This window comes from Psittacula echo, assembly GCF_963264785.1.
Source record: "Psittacula echo genome assembly, chromosome: 12".
In the NCBI taxonomy this organism is placed as follows: domain Eukaryota; kingdom Metazoa; phylum Chordata; class Aves; order Psittaciformes; family Psittacidae; genus Psittacula; species Psittacula echo.
In genome coordinates, this window is record NC_137747.1 from 3767172 (window position 1) to 3789363 (window position 22192).

Consider the following 22192-nt stretch of genomic DNA (forward strand, 5'->3'; position numbering starts at 1 on the left):
CCAGCTCCAATTGGCAACAGGCTCAGCACAGCGATCCCCACCTCCTTGTCCTCCCCATCACTCCGAGCATGTCCTTGGAGCACCTCACAGCACAGCATGGGGCTGTGCCGGGTGGCCAGCCAGATCTTCAGGGAGAGGTGATGAGCTCTTGGGAGGGGATGAGAGGAGGTGGCCAAGGGGAGGGAGCAACACACTCCGTGCCTCAGTTTCTTTCGCTGTGGAAACAGCAGCTCTGAGGCCGGTTGGTGGGGATGTGCGGCTGGGGATGGGGGGCTTAGGTTGAGCGCTTGCTGGGCAGTGGGGTGCAGGGAGGGCGGGTGTCCGGGCTGAGCTGCCCGTGCTGGCCCTGCACTGCAAGAACTGGCCGGGCCGGGGACACGGGGGCAGAGCCGCGGCGCTGCGGGAGCGGAGCTGTCCGCGGCCGCCGGTGCTGAGCCGCGGTGGCAGCCGCCGCGCTCCCGCGGAACCTGCGCCCCCCTCCCCGTCCCTCGCTGCCCCGCGGAGCTGCCGCGGAAGCCCCGGCAAGGTTCAGGCTGCGGGGAGCGCCCGGGGCTCCTCCGGGAAAGGTAAGGGGGGGGGCCCGGGCATCCCCGGGACTGGGTGTGGGGGCTCCTGTAGGTGCCCCATAGGTGGGAGGGCAGGGAGCTCAGCCCCACAGCTGTGTCCCGGGGCTTGGGGGTGATGGAGCACAGCACCGCGGCTGTGCTGCGTGTCCCGGGGGGATACCAGCAGTGCCAGTCGCGGCTGAGACCCCCACTCCCCACCTCGGGCACTGGTGCATGTATGTGTGCATGGGGCTGCACCGCCTCGCAAAGGGGTCATGGGGGGCTAATAGGAGGCAGAAAGCAGACTTGGTTTGTCTCTAACTGATGGGGAAAGGGAGTCCTAGCACAGGAAAACACTAACCTACAGAGTGATTTCAGGTAGGGGACTGAGGGCTGCCTTCTTACGCTGCAAATTGTCCTTCAGATACTGAGCGCTCACTCAGCTGTGTTCTTTTCCTCTTCTGTGACTTCTTAAGGCTTGCTTTATTTGCTGGGCAGGCAGCAGTGTCTAAGCTTCTCCTGGGCTAGGTATTGCAGAAATCGATTCCTGTTATGTACTATTGAAAGAGACTGGAGGTCAGCTGAGTTTCCAGGCTCATCAGGTTTCCTCCTCCTCTCCAAGAAAAGGCTCAGGCTTTGCGGCACGTTGACTGAAGGAAAGCAGCTGTCCAAGTCTGGAGATGAAAAGGGCAAACCTGACAATCACATAATATAAAACACTTGACTTTTCAGACAGACTGAGTGCATGTGGTCCGGCCATTCCAGCCCTGCCAGTGCCCTCCCAGGTGGCAGATACAGGCATGGGATGTAGGTTTAGGCTTGATTCTTCCTGTGAACGCAAGAATAGGGTCTGTGATGCAGAACACGAGGGTTTCCTGGTAATGTACCTGTCACAGCAGCTGCTTGGAAAACTTCATCTCATTTGGAAGTCTGATTAAATTGAGGGGAAAGGAGCTTTCACAGCCTGTCTCTTCTCAGAACAGAGTCAGAACAATGGAGCTTAAATCAAATTCAACAGCAGCTTTGAATGCCCAAGGACTTTGTGGCCGAGCAGTTTGATTTTAAAGGGCTGTGTTGTGCTGGCTGGGTGGCTCCTGATGGGATGTTCTCATGTGAAGTCTCTCCCAGAGGAATTACAGATTTAGTCTCGATTGAGCACAGTCATGGTTTTGAAACGTTTTTGAGTTGTAAGAAAACTCCAGCAGCTGTTTCTGTCCAAAGTGAACGTGTTTGGTACCCGATACTTGTGCAGGTTGTGACTCTCCACTAAACACGATGGCAGACAGGGATGCTTCCCCTTCTGTCGCACGCTCACCTGAGGGAGCAGCTCGGGGTTTGCAGCAGGCAGGCAGAACCAGAAGAGGTTTGTGAACTGGCAGGGAAGGAGGTTACTCACTGTCTTGTTGCTACAGGAGTGAAGACCATGTAAGTACCTTCTGGGGCCAGGTGTGAAGAGGTCCCAGCACCCCCCTCACAGAGGAGCTCAGACAAGTGCACCACCTCCTAATTCAATCGGGGAGGAAAGGCTTTACAATCCCCCAGTGACAGCAGCAGGGGCAAGGCTGAGGTTTTTGCAGTGGTTTCTGTACTGATCCTCACTTGCTGTGCTGCACAGAGCTACAGGAAGTTTACAGGTTCCAGTTTGTGATTTACTTTCAGGCACAAAAATGATCTCTCTCCATATTTCTATAGAATGGATTTATTGTCCCTGTGTCAATGACATCAGCAGATCTATCAGTGCAAGAGATGCATTTTTATCATTTCCTGTATTACAAGGAGAGACGTGTGCTTTACAAATAGCTCAAGCACAACCATAACAATGAGGTCTATCCCAAGTAATGCGCCAGAAATAGAAGTTCATCTCCCCTGCATTACTGTTACTTTTTGCCAGCTTGATCTCACAGGACACTTGTAGCTCCCCTGATGTATTGATGGAGCCCTGCCAGGGGGCTGAAGGAAATAAAGTCCTCAAGCTTTGCCAGTTCTCTCCTTCCTTTGCTCCGTGTGTGCAAGCACGCCAAGGAGCGGGAACAATTCCTTCCAGACTGTTTGTGCTGGGCCTTGCCCTGTCTCATCCCCAGTGCAGCTGTGTGACCACAGTCCCTCCTTTTTCCCAGGCTCTGTGTTCTTAGTACACAGATGCTTTGCTAACGCATCTCAGCGAGGCGGTGTGTGTGTCCTGTGTTCAGCATTGTCTGCTTCCAAGGGCTCTTGAGGAAAGCTGAAATATGGCTTAGGGGAGATCTATGCATTATGTGAATTTCAGGAATGACTTGCTTAGCCCTAAATGAAGGTTGTTTCTAATTAGGTTAATGAAGGACGTCGTTCTCATGGCTGGAGTGACTCGGTCTGGTACAGAGAGGTATAAATCACCTGTTCCTGTACACAGACACTCTTTACTATCCAAAGAGCACAGGAGAGTAAGAGGGATTATGTTCATTGAGCTGTGAAGCATTGAGCTCCATCTGTAGAGGAGATGAACCCATAGCCCCCTTTCACCACTGGCACTATGTCCCTTGGCCCACTCATAGTACAGGGGGGTTGCCCCTTGCCAGCACCTCCACATCTGCTCTTCTCTGCACCAGCTTTGCTCCCAGGGTGAGCAACTTCCCAGGCTCCCATCCCATGGGATGTGGCTCCACATGGCTCCTTGGCTGGGTCTCGCCCAGCTTGCCCTGTCCCAGGGCCCTCATCACCTCCCTTCCTTGCACTCTGTTGCATACAGGGGTGGGCAAAGCAACGAGCGATGCTGAAGGCAGTTGTGTGTACCAGTGCTGTAACTCAGTATCACAGTATCACAGTATCACAGTATGTTAGAGATTGGAAGGGACCTCAAAAGATCATCTAGTCCAATCCCCCTGCCAGAGCAGGAACACCTAGATAAGGTTACACAGGAATGTGTCCAGGCGGGTTTTGAATGTCTCCAGAGAAGGAGACTCCACAACCCCCCTGGGCAGCCTGTTCCAGTGTTCTGTCACCCTCACTGAGAAGAAGTTTCTTCTCAAGTTTAAGTGGAACCTCTTGTGTTCCAGTTTATACCCATTACCCCTTGTCTTATCATTGTTTGCCCTAGGCAGAGCTATAACCACCTGACAGCACGTTCATTTATCCCAAAGGCCCAGGCTCGCAGTGCACACATCCGAAATGTGCCTGTAGGAGCTTTGCCCATCTTTCATCTGTTTGTAGTTAAGGAGAAAGAGTCACATTCTCAAGAAACTCAGAAGCTCATGAATATGTAGCAAAACCTCATCCCTCCTTCCCTCGCATCCGCAGTGTGACACTGTGGGTCTAATAACTTGGTGGTTTTCTAATACATTTAACCTTGGCATCAATTAAAATGCTTTGGCACACAAGGAAGGGAGAGGTGGGCTCCTCAGGACATTCATTATAGGAAACACATTGAGATTGGATTTTTGTTAGCTGTGAAATCAAATACTCTGAAGCAGCTTTTTCACCTTGATAGTTACGAATATGCGTCAGTGATGTTCTCATCCTGCCTTGCTCCTGATGTGCTGGTGAGCAGGGAACCCCATCTCCTCACAAACCTTTTAGAGGGTGGCCTGAAAAAGGGAGAAGTTGGGCTCCAACCTCTTCTGCTTCCTTGTGATGCAGAAATCTCCTCGGAGAACTTTTCTGCAGCATCCCATCAGTTCTGCCTGCTCTTTTCAGCTAAAGCCTCAGATCCCATGGCTGTCTGGCAGCCTGCTACCCGTCTTCCACTAAAGCCCAGGTTTGCCATCAATGCTTTTTCCTAAGATAAAATGACTCACACGATTTTAAACAAAACCTCAACACAAGCCCCATTATTTTGCTGTTCCTTATGAGTCACTGCATGGCATGGTGAGGATTTGAGCGCAGGGACAAGATTCGCACAGGGCAGGTGAAGGAAGTTGAGGGAACGTTTCCCTTATTCTTGCTAGGGATTTCCAGTACTCGTTGGGATTGTCAGTGAAAATCTCAAGGTAGAACCTCCGCTGGATAGTCGGTGAAAGGAAAGGTCCAGCTTGAACCCTGGGTGTGAAAGCATTTGCAAGGGGCTCCCATTGCATGGTCAGTACCAGGTATCCAGGAACATCCTTTCATTGGAACGATTGATCTCATGAAGGGAGAAATCATTTCCCACCCCCGGAGCCCCTGTGCTCCCCTTAGGTGATGCTGTGGTTTCTCTGCAGCCAGCAGTGTGTGCTCAATGCACAGAGCCCGGCTTGCACCGGGCTGTAACCTTGCAGGAGTTGTGCTGCTTTCTGCAGGCTGAGAACACGGGGCCTGGAGCTACAGCCCCCGGAGCAGGTAACAGCAGTTCTGTTATTGCTTTAATGTCTGCTGGAAGATGAGCCCAGCGCAGACCGGGGCGAGGGGGGACACATTAAAGCTCACCTCTGTGCTGGGGTCTTTGTCTGGGCTGGGTTGGCTCTGCTGGGGACTCCGGTTGGTTCGATTCCCCAAGCTCCCAGGGAGCAAATAGGAAAAGGCACCCGGATGGGCACGGGCACGTCCCAGCGCCTCGGCCGGGCAGGCAGGGAGGAGCTGCGGGTGCCATCAGTCACGCTGAGGACACAGAGAGGGGACAGTGACCTTCAGCATAAACCTGTATGGGAAAGCCTGAGAGCAGCTGGCGAGCCAAGCACTGAGATGCTTTTAGTGCAGTGCCAGTGCAGAAAGATGAGGCGGTGAATACCCAGAGCAGGCTGAGGGATGGTGTGCAGCTCCCCAAGCCAATATGAGCTGGGGTGATTTCCTGCCTAAACCCTTTTCCCTCTAGGCAGAGCTCAGGGTGGATCTTGGCTCGTTGCTGCTCAGACCCGCACCTTGAGTGCCCTGGTACTCAAGAGAGGTCCTCCTTCCCCTCTACTCTGCCCTGGTGAGACCGCATCTGGAATATTGTGTCCAGTTCTGGGCCCCTCAGTTCAAGAAGGACAGGGACCTGCTGGAGAGAGTCCAGCACAGGGCAACTAAGATGATTAAGGGAGTGGAGCATCTCCCTTATGAGGAAAGGCTGAGGGAGCTGGGTCTCTATAGTTTGGAGAAGAGGAGACTGCAGGGGGACCTTATTAGTGTATATAAATATATAAAGGGGGAGTGTCATGAGGATGGAGCCAGGCTCTTCTCAGTGGCAAACAATGATAGGACAAGGGGTAATGGGTATAAACTGGAACACAAGAGGTTCCACTTAAACTTGAGAAGAAACTTCTTCTCAGTGAGGGTGACGGAACACTGGAACAGGCTGCCCAGGGAGGTTGTGGAGTCTCCTTCTCTGGAGACATTCAAAACCCGCCTGGACACATTCCTGTGTGACCTTATCTAGGTGTTCCTGCTCTGGCAGGGGGATTGGACTAGATGATCTTTTGAGGTCCCTTCCAATCTCTAACATACTGTGATACTGTGATACTTATGTTGTGTAGATGTTTAAGGGAATGGCCAAGGAGTTGGCATGGAGCAGCTGGAAAGCCCAAGCGAGCAGATGGTGGTTACAGTGACTTCTCATGAGCAGCATCTGCTGCTGTGGGGCCACGCTGAGAGGGCTCAGTTCTCTGTGCTGACCCTGTGAGATGAATAGTGAGAGGGTAGGGAGGGTGTAAAGCAAGCATCTTGTGAGTTATGTTAACAAACGGAAGCAAGTTCATGCCCATGAACTGTACCTTGTAAATGAGGACATTCAAATGTGTGATACCCCAGTGCCAAAGCAGAACTGAGAAAGCAACGTTCACCATCCAGGAATGTGCATGGAAAAACAGATCAGCATGCATCTACCAAGTGTGTGCTGGGTTGGCAAGGAGAAGTCCTCCAAGCCAAGTTGCTGCTCTGACACCAGCACTGTATTATTTAAAGTGGGAAGCCTCCAAGATGCAAATGTTAATGTTTTCCTTACATATTTTAGCAGGCAGTTATTAAAAGGTAATGAATTAAATGGCCAAACATCAAACTGTGTACAAAATACAGTGCATGCAAAGCTGTGGTGCTGTATTTGTACATGCTGGTGACAGGACAGGAGGTGTTTGCTATGCTCAAGTACAAACTGGCTGTGTGGCTGTCAGCCTGCCTGGGCAATCACACTGCTTGGTGCTTTTCCCCATAGGTGCTTGCATATCAAACCCCTGGCAGATAACAGCTGGAGTTTAGTTTCTTGGTAAAGCACAGGCTGTTCTTAAATGAATGCTTTGTTTTGCACAACAAAAGACTGGAAAAATCACTGCTGTGGTGGTCATTTCTCCAAAGTGAAGTTCATGGCAGGAAGCTCTTTTAGTAGGAACCCCAGACAGAAGTGGTTAGACAACCGGCCTGTGTGTGCTTGCCTTCACTATGTCCATACAGTGCCACAGACCAGGCTTCCCAGACCCAGGCAGGAGGATGGGGTCAGTACAGAACCTCTTTCTCATTGCTAAAAGCCAGTAAATGAGCTGGGGAAGGAGGCGAGTGCTGCCCACCTTCCTGAGCGCCTCTGTCAGTTGAGCAGAAGGATGTAAATGGAGCTTAATTTAAAATCACATTTGCACCAAGCTGTCAAACCAGTAACGTGGGCAGAACAGGTCTCAGGGAGCCTGCCAGCAGCACAAGGGCTTTGGCCATGTCTACTAGAGCGAGCAAGGCAAAACCTGGGTTGCTGTTTCCCTTTCTGTCTTCAGTGTGTGACACCTTTCTGTCCAGCACACACTGGCCAGGACTGCTCTGCACAGACCACTTCCCTTGCTTTCCATCATCTCTGTTCACAAGGGAAGCAGGAACCATCCTGGGAATCATCAATTCAACAAAGTGAATTGAGGACCATGGATGACCATTGCAGCTCCCATTAACAAAAGAATGAGGCAGCATCCTGCCTGGTCTGCAGAGACAACTCCATCATACTCATGGTGTGTAGGCACCAGCCATAACAATACTTGCTTGCTTAACATCAGATGCTTGAGATAGGCTCACTGAAAAGTAGTAAATGTGAGCTGTAAACATGCCATAGGCTGTGTGCCCACCTAACCCAAGGGAGCCATGGAGTAAACCAGAGGAACCATTGCCCATCTGTATTTGGCTATATGGGCCAGTAACACAGAAACTATTGACAGGATCTCTTGACACCAGTTGAATGCCAATTAGAGTCTTAAATTAGTGTCTTGAAATACATTTACACTCAAAGCTAGTTTTCTCATTACATTAAATAGCTCCATGTATCTGAATGCAGCCTTGGATGAGAGGTGGGTGTTTTCACCTTGGTACAGATAACAAGGGGAGTTGCTCTGTGAAGTCCATGTCAGTAGAGCTGGGGTTCCGTCTCACATGGCTCTTGGTCCATGTGATAGCTCCCAATCCACCTCACAGCAGTTTGTTACTCACCTCCTCCCCATAAGGCTAACTCCCAGCTCACAGTGTGTCCCTCAGAAGATGAGGTAATGGGGCAGGAGTAAGCAGCCTGTTGGCACTTGTGAGGGTTAAACCGAGCCATGGCTGCCCCTGCTCCCCGGCAGGGCAGTTCTCAGTTCTCCCGCAGCATGCAGGTAAGGACCTTGGGGAAGAAGGCAGGAATACTGCATGCATTAACCTCCCCAGCAAGCAAGCTAACATATAATTAAAGCATTATTTTCTCTCTCCCCATCTTCTTTATTTTACCTGAACACTATATTTTTCCATTTATTTGTTATCAGTGAAGGGAGTGAATATCCTGAAACACGTCTGCTGTTCTGCTCTACTACCCCCTATTAACTTCCTGAGCACTTGGGAGCCTTTGGCTCAGCTGCACAAAATAGCAGGGAAACTAATTATACTGATAAAACTCAATGGCTGAGTCAGGCACCCTGAGAAAGGGAATGACTTTTTACTACTATTCTTTTTGTGTTAATACACGTGTTCACCCTCACGTTCTTCACCGCCTGCACTGCACAGCAGGGCTCACATTTAGTTACAGCTGAAGAAGGAAGGTCCCCACCAGGAGCAGTGATGATGGGGGTGACGATTCCATTGTCCAGGCTGTGGGGTCTCCTAGGCCTGGGGTTTGATGAGCAGCTTGTTGCAAGTCCCTTTGTCTGCATGGCCCTTCTCACACACACAGTGCGCATCTCACAGTAGAGGCAATGACATGCTGCTGGGGTGGCACAGGAACAGCTCCTGGCCCCATCGCAAAGAGAGTTTGGGCCAAGCCTCTCTGCTGATGTGGACACAGGGATGGTGGAAGCCTGCGAAGGACCGCACAAGCCTGGAAGAGGTGGGTACTTTGCAGACACGAAGCCTCCAGCTGCAAGCAGCCGGTCCCCATGTGCAAACACAGCGTCTGCTGCAGTCAGCGCATGGCTGAGACTGGCAGAGAAGATTTAGACCCAAAGGCCAATGCTAATCAGTAAAATCTGTAGCTGAAGGAGCAGAAATCAAGTGAGATCACCGCCTGATCCTGTCAGCAGCCCCCTGCCCAGCCGGTTCTGTCAGTGCTGCACCAGCATTAACAAAGCCATCTCCTGCAGTGGTGGGGCCACGGGAGGCGTGTGCTGCTGGCTCCGTTGTAGTGCAGTGCCAGGAGCATGTCACAGAGCTGCCCCCGGAAGCCAGGCGCTCCTTCATTAGCCAACGTTCACGTTCACTTGTATTTGTATCTTGCTTTGCAGATGGGAGATGCGTCCAACACCTCAGTGTTCATCTCCACCTTATCGGAGAGAGAAGACCTGATTTTTGGCACGCTCTACTTGGTCTTTGGTAAGGAAAGACAGCCTGTTGTACCTGTGTCCCTGCTGCGGGCGGCCCAGGTGCCTGCCTGCCAGAGACAGTCAGGCCTCTTGTAGTCACTGATGCTTCCAGAAGTGTTCAGTCGTTAGCAGCAGCATCAAAATGGCCCTTCCCACATTACTCATAAAGGATGATCTGGCCAAAGCTGGGTGGCTGCATTCCCCTCTCCAGGGAATTGCAAGTACCAGTAATGGTTTTAAGTGTTTGGAAAGTTGAAGAGCAACCTTTTAGGAACATACTGTAACTCCTACTGCAGCCACCTGATGTGAGATGGATAGGGACTCTCTTAGCATTGCCAGCTTCATGACTACTGAAGGTGATTTAGACCTCAGGCTGGTCCTTGCTTTCAGCAGAAGGTGCTGGTGAACGTCCTGTGATTTGGAGTTAGTGGCACTGAATGGCCAGCAGGCAAAGCTGAGGGGCTAGGATGCGCTCTGAGGTAGCCTGGATGTGGTTGGTGTGGATCAGAGGTGAATGATGGGCAAAGAAAAGCCTTCCAGTTTTCCTAGCCCTGAGCATTTTGTCTCCCAAGAGTGTTTCATGCCTGTGAGGATGGGGAAGCCAAGGGATGCTCACGTCACTGGGACTGCGAGCAGTCCCACGGGCACCTACAGCTCCGAAGTGTTAGTACAGCCACTAAAATGTACTTATGTGAGACTAGCTCTACGGGAAATACACCTCATGAGGCTGAGGAGGACAAACATCTCAGGGCTCTACCCTCCAGCGGTTCCAAAGCCTTCAAAGCTCAGGATTTGGCCAGATTCTGTGTAGGAATCCTGTTCCTGAGGGGAACTTCAGCAGCTCTGGGAGCTGGTTCTTGCCATGGTATTTAATTTACAGTCTAATCCATTAGAGAGAAACTCTCATCCCGCCCAACCTGCCCCAAAACCAGCAAAGATTCCCCTTCTGAGGACAATGAAACCTCTTTTCAATGAAAGCACAATTACATAGTGAAAAAGGCGAGAAAGCTCTCGTTATAAAATGTTCATCACCGCTGCTGTTTTAAACACATGAACGGCGAAGAGCCTCCTTTTGTTTAGTCTGGATTTCCCTTGATCTTCACAATGCCTTTCTTGTTGTTTATTTTGTTACCGTGATATTGGATAACACAGACCCACAGGAGTGACATTGCCAGGAAGAAATTAAAGAGACGAAGGGGCCCAGCTCCTTGGCCTCACATCAGAAGAGAAATCACACAAAGCTCCCGTTATTTATCTAGCTGGAAGGAAGTGCCCCCTCGCTCCTTCCAGCTGGAAGAAGTGACTCTGGCCAGATCCTGCACCCGGAGCCCACTGCAGTCTCATCCCATCCCTGCCTTCCTACCAAACGCCTCTGTAGGACCTCAGGAAGGGGAAGGGATCAGATTCAATGTAAAGCAGCTCCAGATGTGCTCACAGAGCTCTGCAGGTCCCATGGGCTCCCCTGCTTAGCCCACTGCAGACAGGGAAGCCTGGAGCCCTTTCCACCCTCTGTAGACATCTCCGGTGTTTGCTTCCAAACATCTCAAGATGATCCTGGCTCCTTTCCCGGCTCTGTTATGTACAGCACTGTTCCTCTGCCTTGTCCGCAGGCATCATGTCCCTCTTTGGGAACTCGCTGCTCCTGCTGGTGGCCTATCGGAAGAGGTCCATGCTGAAGCCTGCTGAGTTCTTCATCGTCAACCTGGCCATCAGCGACCTGAGCATGACAGTGATGCTCTTCCCCTTGGCTGCCTCATCCTTCTTTGCACACAGGTACCTTGTGGAGGCAGCTCTGTACTGGCAAACAGCCCTGGGTGCATTTTGGTATTGAAATGGGGACATTTCCTGGCAGAGGGTATGTATGGACTCATGGAGTCAGTCTGGTGGGGCACTGTGTCACCTCACAGGCATCCATCCCACAGCAGGGTGCTCTGCTGTTCCCTGTCCCTCAGGTGTATCACTGCTGTTAAAGGGGTTTGGTGGTGGGTTTCTGAGCTGGCACCCATGCGGCGTGGGCACTGCAGTGATGTGTGCATCAGGGCACTCCTGTACCCATGGCTCCATCTGTGCTCATCAGTGGGATGCTCAGGGAACAAACTGGGGCAAGATCGTGCCCCTTTTGAGGGCAGTCAGGAGCTGGTACATGTGCAGCCCGTTACAGCCACCCCATGCAGGGCCAGCTATGTGGGACCAGCAGATGGGAAATACCCGGAGCAGGGAGCAGGGTGAGCATCCCCATGCAGGGGGTGGCAGGGGCAGGGCTGGGGTTACCGCGGGCTTCCCCTTGCAGGTGGCTGTTCAACCAGGCTGTCTGCACCCTCTACGCCTTCTGCGGGGTCCTGTTTGGGCTGTGCAGCCTCAGCAGCCTGACGGTGCTCAGCACGGTTTGCTGCCTGAAGGTCTGTTACCCAGCATACGGTAAGTGCTGGGTGTGTTATCTGACCTGTGCTTACACCCCTCTCTGTTAACATGAACCTTTGTGCTTTATGGGCCAGATCCACCTCTTCTGGGAAGACTCTGCCCCAGGGCAGCCTATTCCCAGTCAATACACAGGGTCGTAGGAAAGTTTAGGTTGGAAAAGACCTTAAGATCTTAAGATCATGGAGTTCAACCATTAACCCAGCACTGCCGAGTCCACCACTAAACCATGTCAGTAAGTGCCGCATCTACACATCACTTAAATACCTGAACAGCCTATTTCAATGCTTGACAACCCTTTTGGTGAAGCAGTTGTTCCTAATCTCCAGTCTAAATCTCCCTTGGCATAACTGGAGGCCGTTTCCTCTTGTCCTATTGCTTGTTACCTTTCATGTAGTTGTGGAAAGCAAGAAGGTCTCCCATGAGCATCCTTCTCTCCAGGCTAAACAACCCCAGTTCCCTCAGCTGTTCCTCATCACACGTGTGCTCTAGACCCTTCACCAGCTCCATTGCCCCTCTCTAGACATGCTTCATAACATCAGCCTTGAGCTTAGGCTAGAGCAGACTCTGCCTCTGGGAAGCCACAAGCTCTGGCACTGCAAGAAGAGCTGCTTTCCCTTGTCCCAGGTGGGAGAGCCCCAGGCCAAATGTATTTAATTCACTGAAATAATTCATACGGAAGGGCTGGGTTTGCAGTGTTGCAGCTCCCTTCTGCAGCCCTGCTTTTACCAGGACCTCCTCTGCAGAGCTAATGTGATGTTTGCAGCTCTAAGCTTGGGCACCAGCTCTTTGGAGAGGGTCTGCACCGCAGAGAGCACCTGAGGGAGAGAGCGGACGTGGGGATATCCCCTATATATTTACAGCTCCTCCTATTTGGAGCTGCTTCTTAACTTCCTCAGCCCAGTTGCAAACCCTCCATCTAGGACCTATCTTCAGACCAGACTTTGGGTTAAAGGCCAAAACCAGGAATAAAATGTGAGATCAAAGATATGGGTTTGATTTCCGGACCAGCCCCCAGGGTGCATCCTCACCCATCTCCCATGGCTCCATGCTGTCTGCCCTGAGCCTGTGGCTCTTGCCAGCCACCAACCTGCTTTGTCCAGCAGCCTCAAGGACGATGCTGGAGCGCAGGCACCTCGGTTATGTGCCAGCACAACAGCTCAGGAGATCACTATAAAGGTGGAAGGAAAGCTAAAGATGAAAGAGGGCTGTTAAAAGGCAGCCCGGGTACCATGGCTTTTCCCTGCACAGGTTCTAGATTAGCTGGCACTGGCGGCCTGGCACATGGAGTTTATCTCCCTGTGACACCCCAGCCCTTTGTCCATGAGGAAATTACTAATTTCAATGTGGTTTTAATTGCTTGGTTTCAAAGAAAAATGTTACTCCTATGTGTGGCTGAAGGTGCAGCCCTTTATACTGAGCTCTCGGAAGATCAGGGAGGTTTAGATTTGAGAGGGGATGGGGCAGGAAGGAAGAAACCCCTCCTCTCCCAGGGTTTCAGTCTGCCAGCGCGGAAAAGATCCTTCCAATGACAGTGGAAGCATTCAAAACCATGTAGATGAGGCCCTTAGTGACATGGTTTAGGTGGTTTTAGTAGTCCTGCGGTACTGGTTGGATTTGATGCTCTTCAAGGTCTTTTCCAACCTGGTTGACTCTATGATTCTCTGTCCCCCCATGTTCCACCAGTGTCCACACAACCTCCAGCAATTCCTCCCCAAGCAGAAAGACTCTGCCCTGCTGGTCCTCAACCCTCAGTGGTTTATGGCAAACCCTTATGTTTCTCTTGGTTCCTTGTTCTGGCCACCCCATGGGCTGGGGGGGTTCCAGTGCACCCCAGGGCACTGGGGTGAGCATTGGCATGGCTCTGCCTGCTCCATGGCTGCAGCACTGCCCTGCTCAGGGACCCTGTCTGTGTCCCACAGCAGTTGGCCCCATCCCTTTCCCTGGGCAGCTCAGGGTCCCCAACCCCACTCTCTGCTCCCCTTTACCCATGGGAATCCATCCTCACCCTGATCCCTGTGCTGCAGGCAACAAGTTCTCTCCCTGCCACGCCGGAGTGCTGCTGCTGTGCATCTGGGCATATGCCCTCATGTTTGCCACGGCCCCCTTGGCCGAGTGGGGCAGCTACGGCCCCGAGCCCTATGGGACAGCCTGCTGCATCATGTGGAACGCCTCGAGCAGGGAGGCCACGCTCTACATCCTCGCCCTCTTCATCTTCTGCTACCTTCTCCCCTGCCTCCTCATCCTCGCCTCCTACTCGCTGATCCTCTGGAGGGTGCGGGGGTCCCGCAGAGCCGTGCGGCAGCACACGTCCCCCCAGCGCAGAGCCCGCAGCGTGCACAGCCTGGTTGTGAAGGTAGGGGAGGCCCAGGGGGGCTGCGGGGTCTGGGGGTGTCCCCAGCCCCGCACTCCATGGGCAGGTGAATGTGGCAGGACCCCGTCTCCAGGTGTTTGTATCAGTGCAGGGAACAGCACGTTTCTCCTCCTTTAAAGGCATCAGGTGGAGGAGATTTCATTTTCAGCTACATTGGGAAAGACCATAAAAGCAGCTTGATGCGTCATTGCTCCCCACACTACAAGCACTGCTGTAACTTACCAAGGGTATGTCAAAAAAAGAAGGCGGATATCCTTTAAAAAAGGCCCAAATGTAAAAGAAAGCAGCTTGGAAACCTGGCCTGCAAGGAGAGGTTTGTGTCTGCTTAGAGGAGGGGGTCTGAGCATGGCCCGTTTCCAGATCCTCTCGGTAGATCTGCATACCAGGTCCAAGGAGGTGATCCTGCCCCTGTGCTCTGCTCTCGTGAGACCTCACTTGGAGCATTGTGTGCAGTTCTGGTGTCCTCAACATCAAAAGGACATGGAACTGTTGGAACAAGTCCAGAGGAGGCCACGAGGATGATCAGGGGACTGGAGCACCTCCCGTATGGAGACAGGCTGAGAAAGTTGGGGCTGTTCAGCCTGGAGAAGAGAAGGCTGCGTGGAGACCTCAGAGCAGCCTTCCAGTATCTGAAGGGGGCCTACAAGGATGCTGGGGATGGACTCTTCATCAGGGACTGCAGTGACAGGACAAGGGGTAACGGGTTCAAACTGAAACAGGGGAAGTTTAGATTGGATCTAAGGAAGAAATTCTTTACTGTGAGGGTGGTGAGGCACTGGAATGGGTTGCCCAGGGAGGCTGTGAATGCTCCATCCCTGGTGGTGTTCAAGGCCAGGTTGGATGAGGCCTTGGGTGCCATGGTTTAGTGTGAGGTGTCCATGGCAGGGGGGTTGGAACTGAATGACCTCAAGGTCCTTTCCAACCCTAACTATTCTATGGTTCTATACAGTTTGCTGGAGGGAGGTTGAGTGCTCCCAAAGGGCTGTTGGACTCAGCTGGCCTGGTCCAAGCCAGGTCCCTGGGTCCTTTGTACCCATCTGACACCCACTGTGCTGAGGCAGTTCCTGTGTTTCCCAGGTGGGACAGGGTGCGAGTTACCTGAAGTGAGTGCAGGTTTATGCACCACACTGGGACATGCTGAGTCACTGTGCTGATGTCTGACACACCAGTGCTCCAGTGGGATGGGTCCAGAAGGCTCAGCGCCTTTCCCTTGGGATGTGACCAACTGCTCGGGGTCCTGTTGCACATGGCTGAGTTCTGGGGGGGTTCAGCATCCTGCAAGTGCACAGGAGGCTCACGGCACCACCATCTCCTCCTATTCCAGCTGAGCATCGCCGTGTGCCTGGGGTTCCTGGCTGCCTGGACCCCTTACGCTGTCGTTGCCCTGTGGGCAGTGCTGGGTGATGCCAGCCAAGTGCCAGCGCTTGCCTTCGTGCTGTCGGCCGTGTTTGCCAAGTCCTCGACGCTCTACAACCCCCTGGTGTACCTGCTCTTCAAGCCCAACTTCCACAAGTTCCTCTCCAAGGACGTGCTGCTCCTCCAGGCCATGCGTACCCTGCTCTGCTGCGGCTGCCCCAGCGCTGCGCTCCAGCCCTTCCCACCCCCGGGCTTCAGGGACCGCCCTGGGGCTTGCAGGAGCTGCAACGACACCTTTGAGTGCTTCAGTAACTACCCCAAGTGCCACAAGCCTGCGCGGGCGCCCGGCTCCTCGCCCCGCTGTGTGCCCCTGGCCATGCTGGCCGATGGGGCTGCGTGCCCGCCGCGGCTGAAGAGGACGGTGCAGGTGATGGTGCTTGTCACAAGGAGAAGGTCGGGCCTGAGCGCCGTGAACGTGGTGGGGGAAGCTCTGCCATCGAATATCATGAAAGACCTTCTCTGAGCCCGGCCGTGCCCCGCGGCGTCCCACCAGTGCATCGGGAGATAAACCCAAACCCAGCTCTCACCTGTGTATCCAATGGGTCCCCATCGTGTTCTGCAGATGAAGTGACGTCTAACACCACCCTTGCCTCCTCCTCTGCTCTGGCTCTTGCAGCTCTGAGCCGAGGCTTTGCACTTAGAAAAACCAAACAAAACCACCAAACCCCAGTGCCTGGAATCGGCCCGGGGGCAAGTCCAGGGTCCAGTTTATCCCGTGCCTTGCTCTCTGGGCCCCTGGCCTTTGTTTCTCCATCCTGGTGCTCTGATGACCAAGTAGGAACTTGGTTGTCTTAAGAAACTGTGCTTGGCAGGGAGGGCCCAAGAGGTGTCCTGCCTCCAGCGTCAGCTCCTGCTGACCATGTCCTTTCCCAGATGGGAGCAGGACGGTGCTGCTCAGCTACCTCACTTGGGATTATGAAGCATCTCGATATACCTCTCAAGAGCCCGCTCTGTGCAGGCTGCCTAACCCCGCTCCCTTGATTTGAACACAAACCCACCACCATCATATTAGATCGAAATGGGAGCTTGTCTTTAGAGTAAGTTTTGGGGTTGGAATAATCCTGGTGTGAGTAATAGCAGCCCCAGGTTGTGCTCTCCAGGCAGGGAATTGCAGATCTGTGGCCAAGCATCGTCCTGGAGACAGGGCAGAAGCGGAGTGAGACAGTGCTGAGAGAGGTTGGTTATGTCCCAAATATGAATCAGTGCATTCAAGGTGATGAGAAGAGTCAGCAGCAGTGGTAGGAAACGCGCTGCCCACCAGCACCCAGCCAGGCAGGTACTCGTGGGAGCATTTTACGTTGTCTCTGGTTAATGAATGAAATGGCACCGCAACCCATTGCCAGGGCTGCAGCATTAAACCATGGATGTGCTACATGGGAATAGTGACCTGTGTCTGCATGGGCACGGGAAACAGCCGCTGCCCCGATGCCATCGCTGCCTGTGCTCTGCCTGCCCGCTGACCCCAGCTCCACCTCCTCTCTCCAGACACCGACAGTGCTGGTTTCAGCCGTCGCTCCAGATCCAGGATCTGTCACTGCCTTTGCTTAGCACAGACACAGCAGGGTCCTCTTCCAAGGACTCACAGCACCTCAAGGAAGACCCGATAGCTGCAGGGTGTGCAGAAACACAGAGGGAAGGGGATGCTCTTGGGGGGCCAACAAACAACAGAATCATTTAAGCTACAAACTTAAACCCAAGCATGAAGAATACCGAGGGTTTTGGGCCTCAATGTTCGGGCTCAATTTCAGAGTAGGAGGCAATGGAGCCAGTGTGAGCTCTGCGCTGGGGAGGGCAGCTGCTGCGTGCGAGGGTGCTGTGTGTGCCATCACTACCCGGTGCTGCTGCACAGCTCTCATTAGCACACAGCAGTCATGCTCTTGCTTTTGTCCCTTGGTCGTTCCTCCTGATCCACTTGAACCGGCCGTTTCCCTGTGACCAGAGACAGTCCTCGATACCTCTGGGGTGCTCCTGCATCTTCCCACGATGGTTTTGCCCATGTGTGATACCTGCAGGTGGTCGGGGCAGGGTTTATGCCCTAGAGCCAAGTAGTAACCGAAGGGCGATGTGGGGAGCAACGCTCCTGCCTTTGCTCCCTATTCCTGTCATGCAAACCCCTGCACCCAGCCCCAACATGGACCGTGTTTGCAAAAGGAGGGTATTAAAATCAGGAGGGAGGACGGGCTTTCCAGCGAGGGTGCAGGTCACTGCCCTTCCCACCCACAGCGTGGGGCTGCCCCATCTCCGGGGCCCTCTGGCACACAAGGGAATCACTGCTCACCGGTCATCGCATTCCAGGTACCGTGCATTGTTAAAGTAAACTCACTCGTGCAAGACTGACGTTTGACTTGGCTCAGTTACGTGCTCGCGGCCGGGATAAATGGGGATCTCACAGCTGTGCCTACTGCTGCGCGCAGTCGGGATGGGAGCACTGGTGCTGCGGGTGAGCGGTCACAGAGACAGGGCATGGCCCATTGGCAGGGCTATGGGGACTCGGGGCCAGCGAACTCCTTCCTCGGCCAAGCCTGGCTGTGGCTGCTGCCCATCGCTGCCCTGGGTGGACAGGAGCCTCCAGAGAAGTGACCAAGGGCTGGTTTCCCACCAGAGGACATGGATATGAAAAGCTGCCACCATCTCCTGGGGTTCCTCAGGGCCACCCCGGGATGGGGCCAAGGACAAGACCCCAGCCAGGCTGGGGCTTTGGGCTGTGATGGGCTCAGGGTCATGGCATGGTCCAGCCACTGACGCAGTGCCTGATCCCTGCCTTGGTTGCAGCTGCTTTGTTCCCTGCTGCCTAAAAAATACTGCGGTCCCAGCATCACCTGGAGACGGGAAAAGAAATAACCTGCAAATTCCCCTCTCCTTTGTTGCTGCAGGAAACCCCAGATCAGAATCTCCATCTGTAGTTTGGTGATGGAACAGCCAACATTGGATAGTGGAACACTGGGTGGGCTTTAGTCTACGCTCATAGAGATGTTCCTGCTGGTGGGGAGTCCAGGCAAGCACTTAGCAAATCCCAATCATTTTCATTAACTCCAGCAGGTTCAGGGCTCTGTAACCCAGCTCCTCCTGCCTGCCAGGCTGGAGCCCTCCTTGGGCCATGGCACAGCGCGTGCTGATGCAATCAGTGTCCCCAGCTGGGAATGGTGCCATCAGGTGCCACCAATTCACCAATTGCATGGGGATAAGAGCCCACCCCCAAGGGCAGTCCCTGTGTGGTGAGGCTGTGGCTTTGCCCTTGGGGCTGAGGTAGGTCTGTGCTGGGTGTGAGGTCTGATTCCTTGAGCTTCTGGTGCTGCTGCAGCCTCATCGTTGGCTCTGAGCAGCTGGGAAGAGGCTGCAGGGCTGTGTGGCTGCTTGGTGGAGCCTGGCCCTGGTGAGGGAACAAGGTCTGCCCTGGTTTGGTGCCCAGGCAGGGGTGCTGTGGTCGCTGTGTTTCACACTCGGTGCTGCCACTTGTGCCTTTTACAGCGATGGCTTTATTTTCACGTAGCCATCATATTCCAAGCTCAATCGATCTCCTGAGGCTGAAGGTGCTGAGGCAAGTGCAGACAGGTATGCCCCATTGATCTATACATAATCAGTATATAGTTACTGGCAGTGCAGTCTGAGCTAGCAACTCCTTGCATCCAGACCCTTTCTACCTCCGAAGTCATTGGTCGCACGAAGCTGACAGTGCACCTTGCCCTGTGGTGTTTGCGCTCTGATTGTGCCATCTCCTGTGGCCCATTCTTCCCAAGCACCATCTCTCAGCCACAGCCTGTGCCATCGAGCTTTAAATGCAGCCACATGGGTGAAAACCTCCCCTCTGGTGTGGGTGACCTGGCCTGCAGGGTGCACAGTCACTGGGAAATGAAGGGTGTTTAACACACAAAGCTCAGAGCCCCGGTCTCCAAAGGTTCATCTCCTGACCGGCACATCATGTCCATTGCTTTCAGTCCTTCTATGGCAGCTTTTAGGCCAGGCTGCACAAACAGCCTGTAGGTGCTTTGATGTTTAAACTAAATGTCTCTTGGTGTGGTTGAGTTAAAAATGACATCTCCATCATGATGGAACCGAGGCAGGGGGAGCTGGAGGTGTTTGTGTTCTGCTGGTGGGTCGTGAGCAGGCTGGGGCCAGGGTCCAGCTCTGGGGCAGCAGGGACAGAGGTGGGGCTCAGGGATGGTGCAGGTTGAATGTAAACCAGACCTGTGGTAAGGATTGTTCCATCTGTGACTGTCACAGCTGTATTGGGATGCGGGGTGCCCCCAGATGGGTCACTCTGGAGGGCACACGAGCACGGATGTGTCGGCAGGAGGGACACGCTGGAGCCACATCACATTCTCTGTTGTCTCTCGTGGGTGAGACCTGGGAGCTCTCGCCCTCAGGGGTGGCTGGTGCTGGACCAAGCCTGGACCATGCTCAGAGCAGCATCCCAGCCCTGCCTGGCACAGGGGTTGCCCTCAGCCTGGCCAGTGTGACCCCAGCTTTAGCAGCTCCAAGACCTAGCTGCTCACTGGCTTTGCAGAGGGCATCTCGGCTAGTGGGGAAACTGAGGCACAGATTGTGCCTGTGAGCTGGCAGTGATGACACAGCAGGGGGTTTGCTGTCCTTGAGCTGTGGAGTGAAACCTGGTGAAAGCCCCCGCTGGTTTGGGGAATGGGATGGGCCCAAGACACGGGCAAATAACTTCTTGGAGTCTTAGGATTCCCCCTCCTTCTCCTTTGCATGGGGCCTTGGTCATCAGGAGGAACAGCCACTGGGTTTGGTGTCTGACAGCGCATCAGGGTCCTGTAATTAGTAACATCCATTGTACTTCCTGGTGCCTCTGCTTTTAAGGGAGCATAATAAAATCAGGCTTACTCTTGCACAGATCTGTAGATGGCATCAAGTTCGGATGGGGCTACTGGTACTTGTGGGAAGGTTTAATCCTGGCCTGGTAAAACAGGAAACTCTGTAGAAGTAACTGCAAGGCAATATGGAGACAGAGTTTTTGTTTTCTGAGCATCTTACTTGCAGTGAAGAAATCCAACCTGAAATGTCGGACACAGAGAAGTCAATGTATTGATAAATGAATATGCAAATTGGTCACTATGGTAAAAACCTGTTTTGGTTCCCAAATAAGGGGGGTTGGTGCCTATTTTGAGAGAGAACAAAGCTGTCTTAATTCCAAGTTTTGACAAATGTAATATTTCATTAAGTTTTAGGATAGTTGCTTTTAAATTAAACCATCCAAATTTTCTTCACTGTAATTGCAAAGGGATTTCATTAGTTCCAGCCATATCAGTTAATTGCTGCAGTTTCATTCCCCGCACATGGCTCGCTAGGTGCCGGAGCACTATCACCAACCGCCAGCAGAGGGCAGGAAACGCTCAAGCTGCCCCGATGGAGTTCCCAAAGGGCTGATCCATCGGGACCTGTCTCCATCTATTCCCAGGTGATCCATTTCACCGGAATAACAACAGAAACCGGAGGCTAATTTACATTTCAGCATGACTGAGGGATAACACAAAGCCCAGTGCAATAGCACCTAGATCAGTGTGAACCTTCCAGTGACAAGGGAAGCTTCCAGAGCCCTTCCAGCAGCTCCTGGGCTGGTGTGTTCGTGTCGAGTAACTCAGTGAGGCTGATGGGAAACTAGAATGTAATTAAGTCTACTGTTGTCATTAAGGGTGAAGAAAGAGTCTGAGATTTACACAGACCCTCTCCTAAGGATAAAGCAAGCATTAACTGCTTTCTGGGCAACACCAGAAGCCAAGTTCATGCCCTGTTCCCACCAGTGCATGTTTCAGCTCTGGGATTAAGCTCTTCAAACAAATGGGATGGGGAAAGGGAAGAAGGGAGTCTTGTAGCAAGATGTGTTACTGTGAAAGCAGCTCAGACAACACAGGTTTAGGATTCTAAATACATTCTTGAACTTTTATTTCTCCCAGTGGTAAGCAGTTGACTACAAACCTTGGTAGCAAAACCAGACCAAAAATACGCTGCACTCTCAGAAGCAAACATGTGCACTTGGCATGTCAGATTTACAGGCAGAACTACGATTCACATTTTGACAGTGAATATGTAAATGCCCAATGAGGGATTTGGGTTGGCAGCAAGAGCAAACTGCTGTGTGTGTAACCATGGCAAATGCGAAGCCAACACTGTGGGTCTGTGTAGGTGCACACAATTCTGAGCAAATGGACTATGCCATGTAGAAGTGAAATGATACTGCTGGATTTGAAACAGTGTGAGCAGAGAAAAACCCTATTAACAAACAACAACTTAATGAAAGCTGTTTGGCACTTCCCAACTGAGGCTGCTTCAGCAATGTGCAGTATCTTTGTACCTGGACTAGATCTTGCAGACATGTACACACTGCTTTGGCTTTCACTAGAACTTAAACATTCCACTAGCGGATTCTGGAGTGTTAGGGATACTTCATGAATCAGGCAAAACAAAAGCTGCTGTTTTCTGAGATTTGAAGCCAAAGTGCCAGCAAAGAGCAACTGCCAATTACAGAAACCCAACTGCAACTGGCTGTAGCCAAAGAGAAGACATTAAATCTCCAGTGTCAAATGCAGTTCTGTACTATGTGACACAACCCCCGCTCCCCAAACCATGCTATAATCAGTTCTGTGGGCCTGATACGTCAGTATAAAAAAAGAAAGAAATCCCATAAAATAGAAATCAAGATCTTAAAGGACAAAACCACCAGTTCCCAGAGGTGCTTTCTTGTATGTGCAACATATGCTTTTTGTCAAGGTACACACGTTCTTCAGATCCATAATGTGCAAATCCCATACATTATAGATTTATTCCAG

General features: G+C 52.6%; 1 protein-coding gene across 9 annotated transcripts in view; it reads left to right on the forward strand.

The window, feature by feature from the left end:
* SPATA2 (spermatogenesis associated 2) overlaps positions 1-18248 on the forward strand; it is a 46222-nt gene extending 27974 nt beyond the window's left edge. For 5 of the 9 annotated variants that reach the window (XM_080628179.1, XM_080628184.1, XM_080628177.1 and 2 more), the window contains 5 exons: positions 9125-9212; positions 10813-10975; positions 11493-11620; positions 13648-13976; positions 15319-18248. In XM_080628179.1, coding sequence (XP_080484305.1) covers positions 9125-9212; positions 10813-10975; positions 11493-11620; positions 13648-13976; positions 15319-15873 — 1263 coding nt within the window. In that variant the 3' untranslated portion in view covers positions 15874-18248. Of the gene's footprint in view, positions 1-5957; positions 8731-9124; positions 9213-10812; positions 10976-11492; positions 11621-13647; positions 13977-15318 lie in introns of those variants that run through there. The other 4 variants (XM_080628181.1, XM_080628180.1, XM_080628183.1 and 1 more) reach the window with 3 other exon arrangements.
* The last annotated feature ends 3944 nt before the right edge of the window (positions 18249-22192 follow it).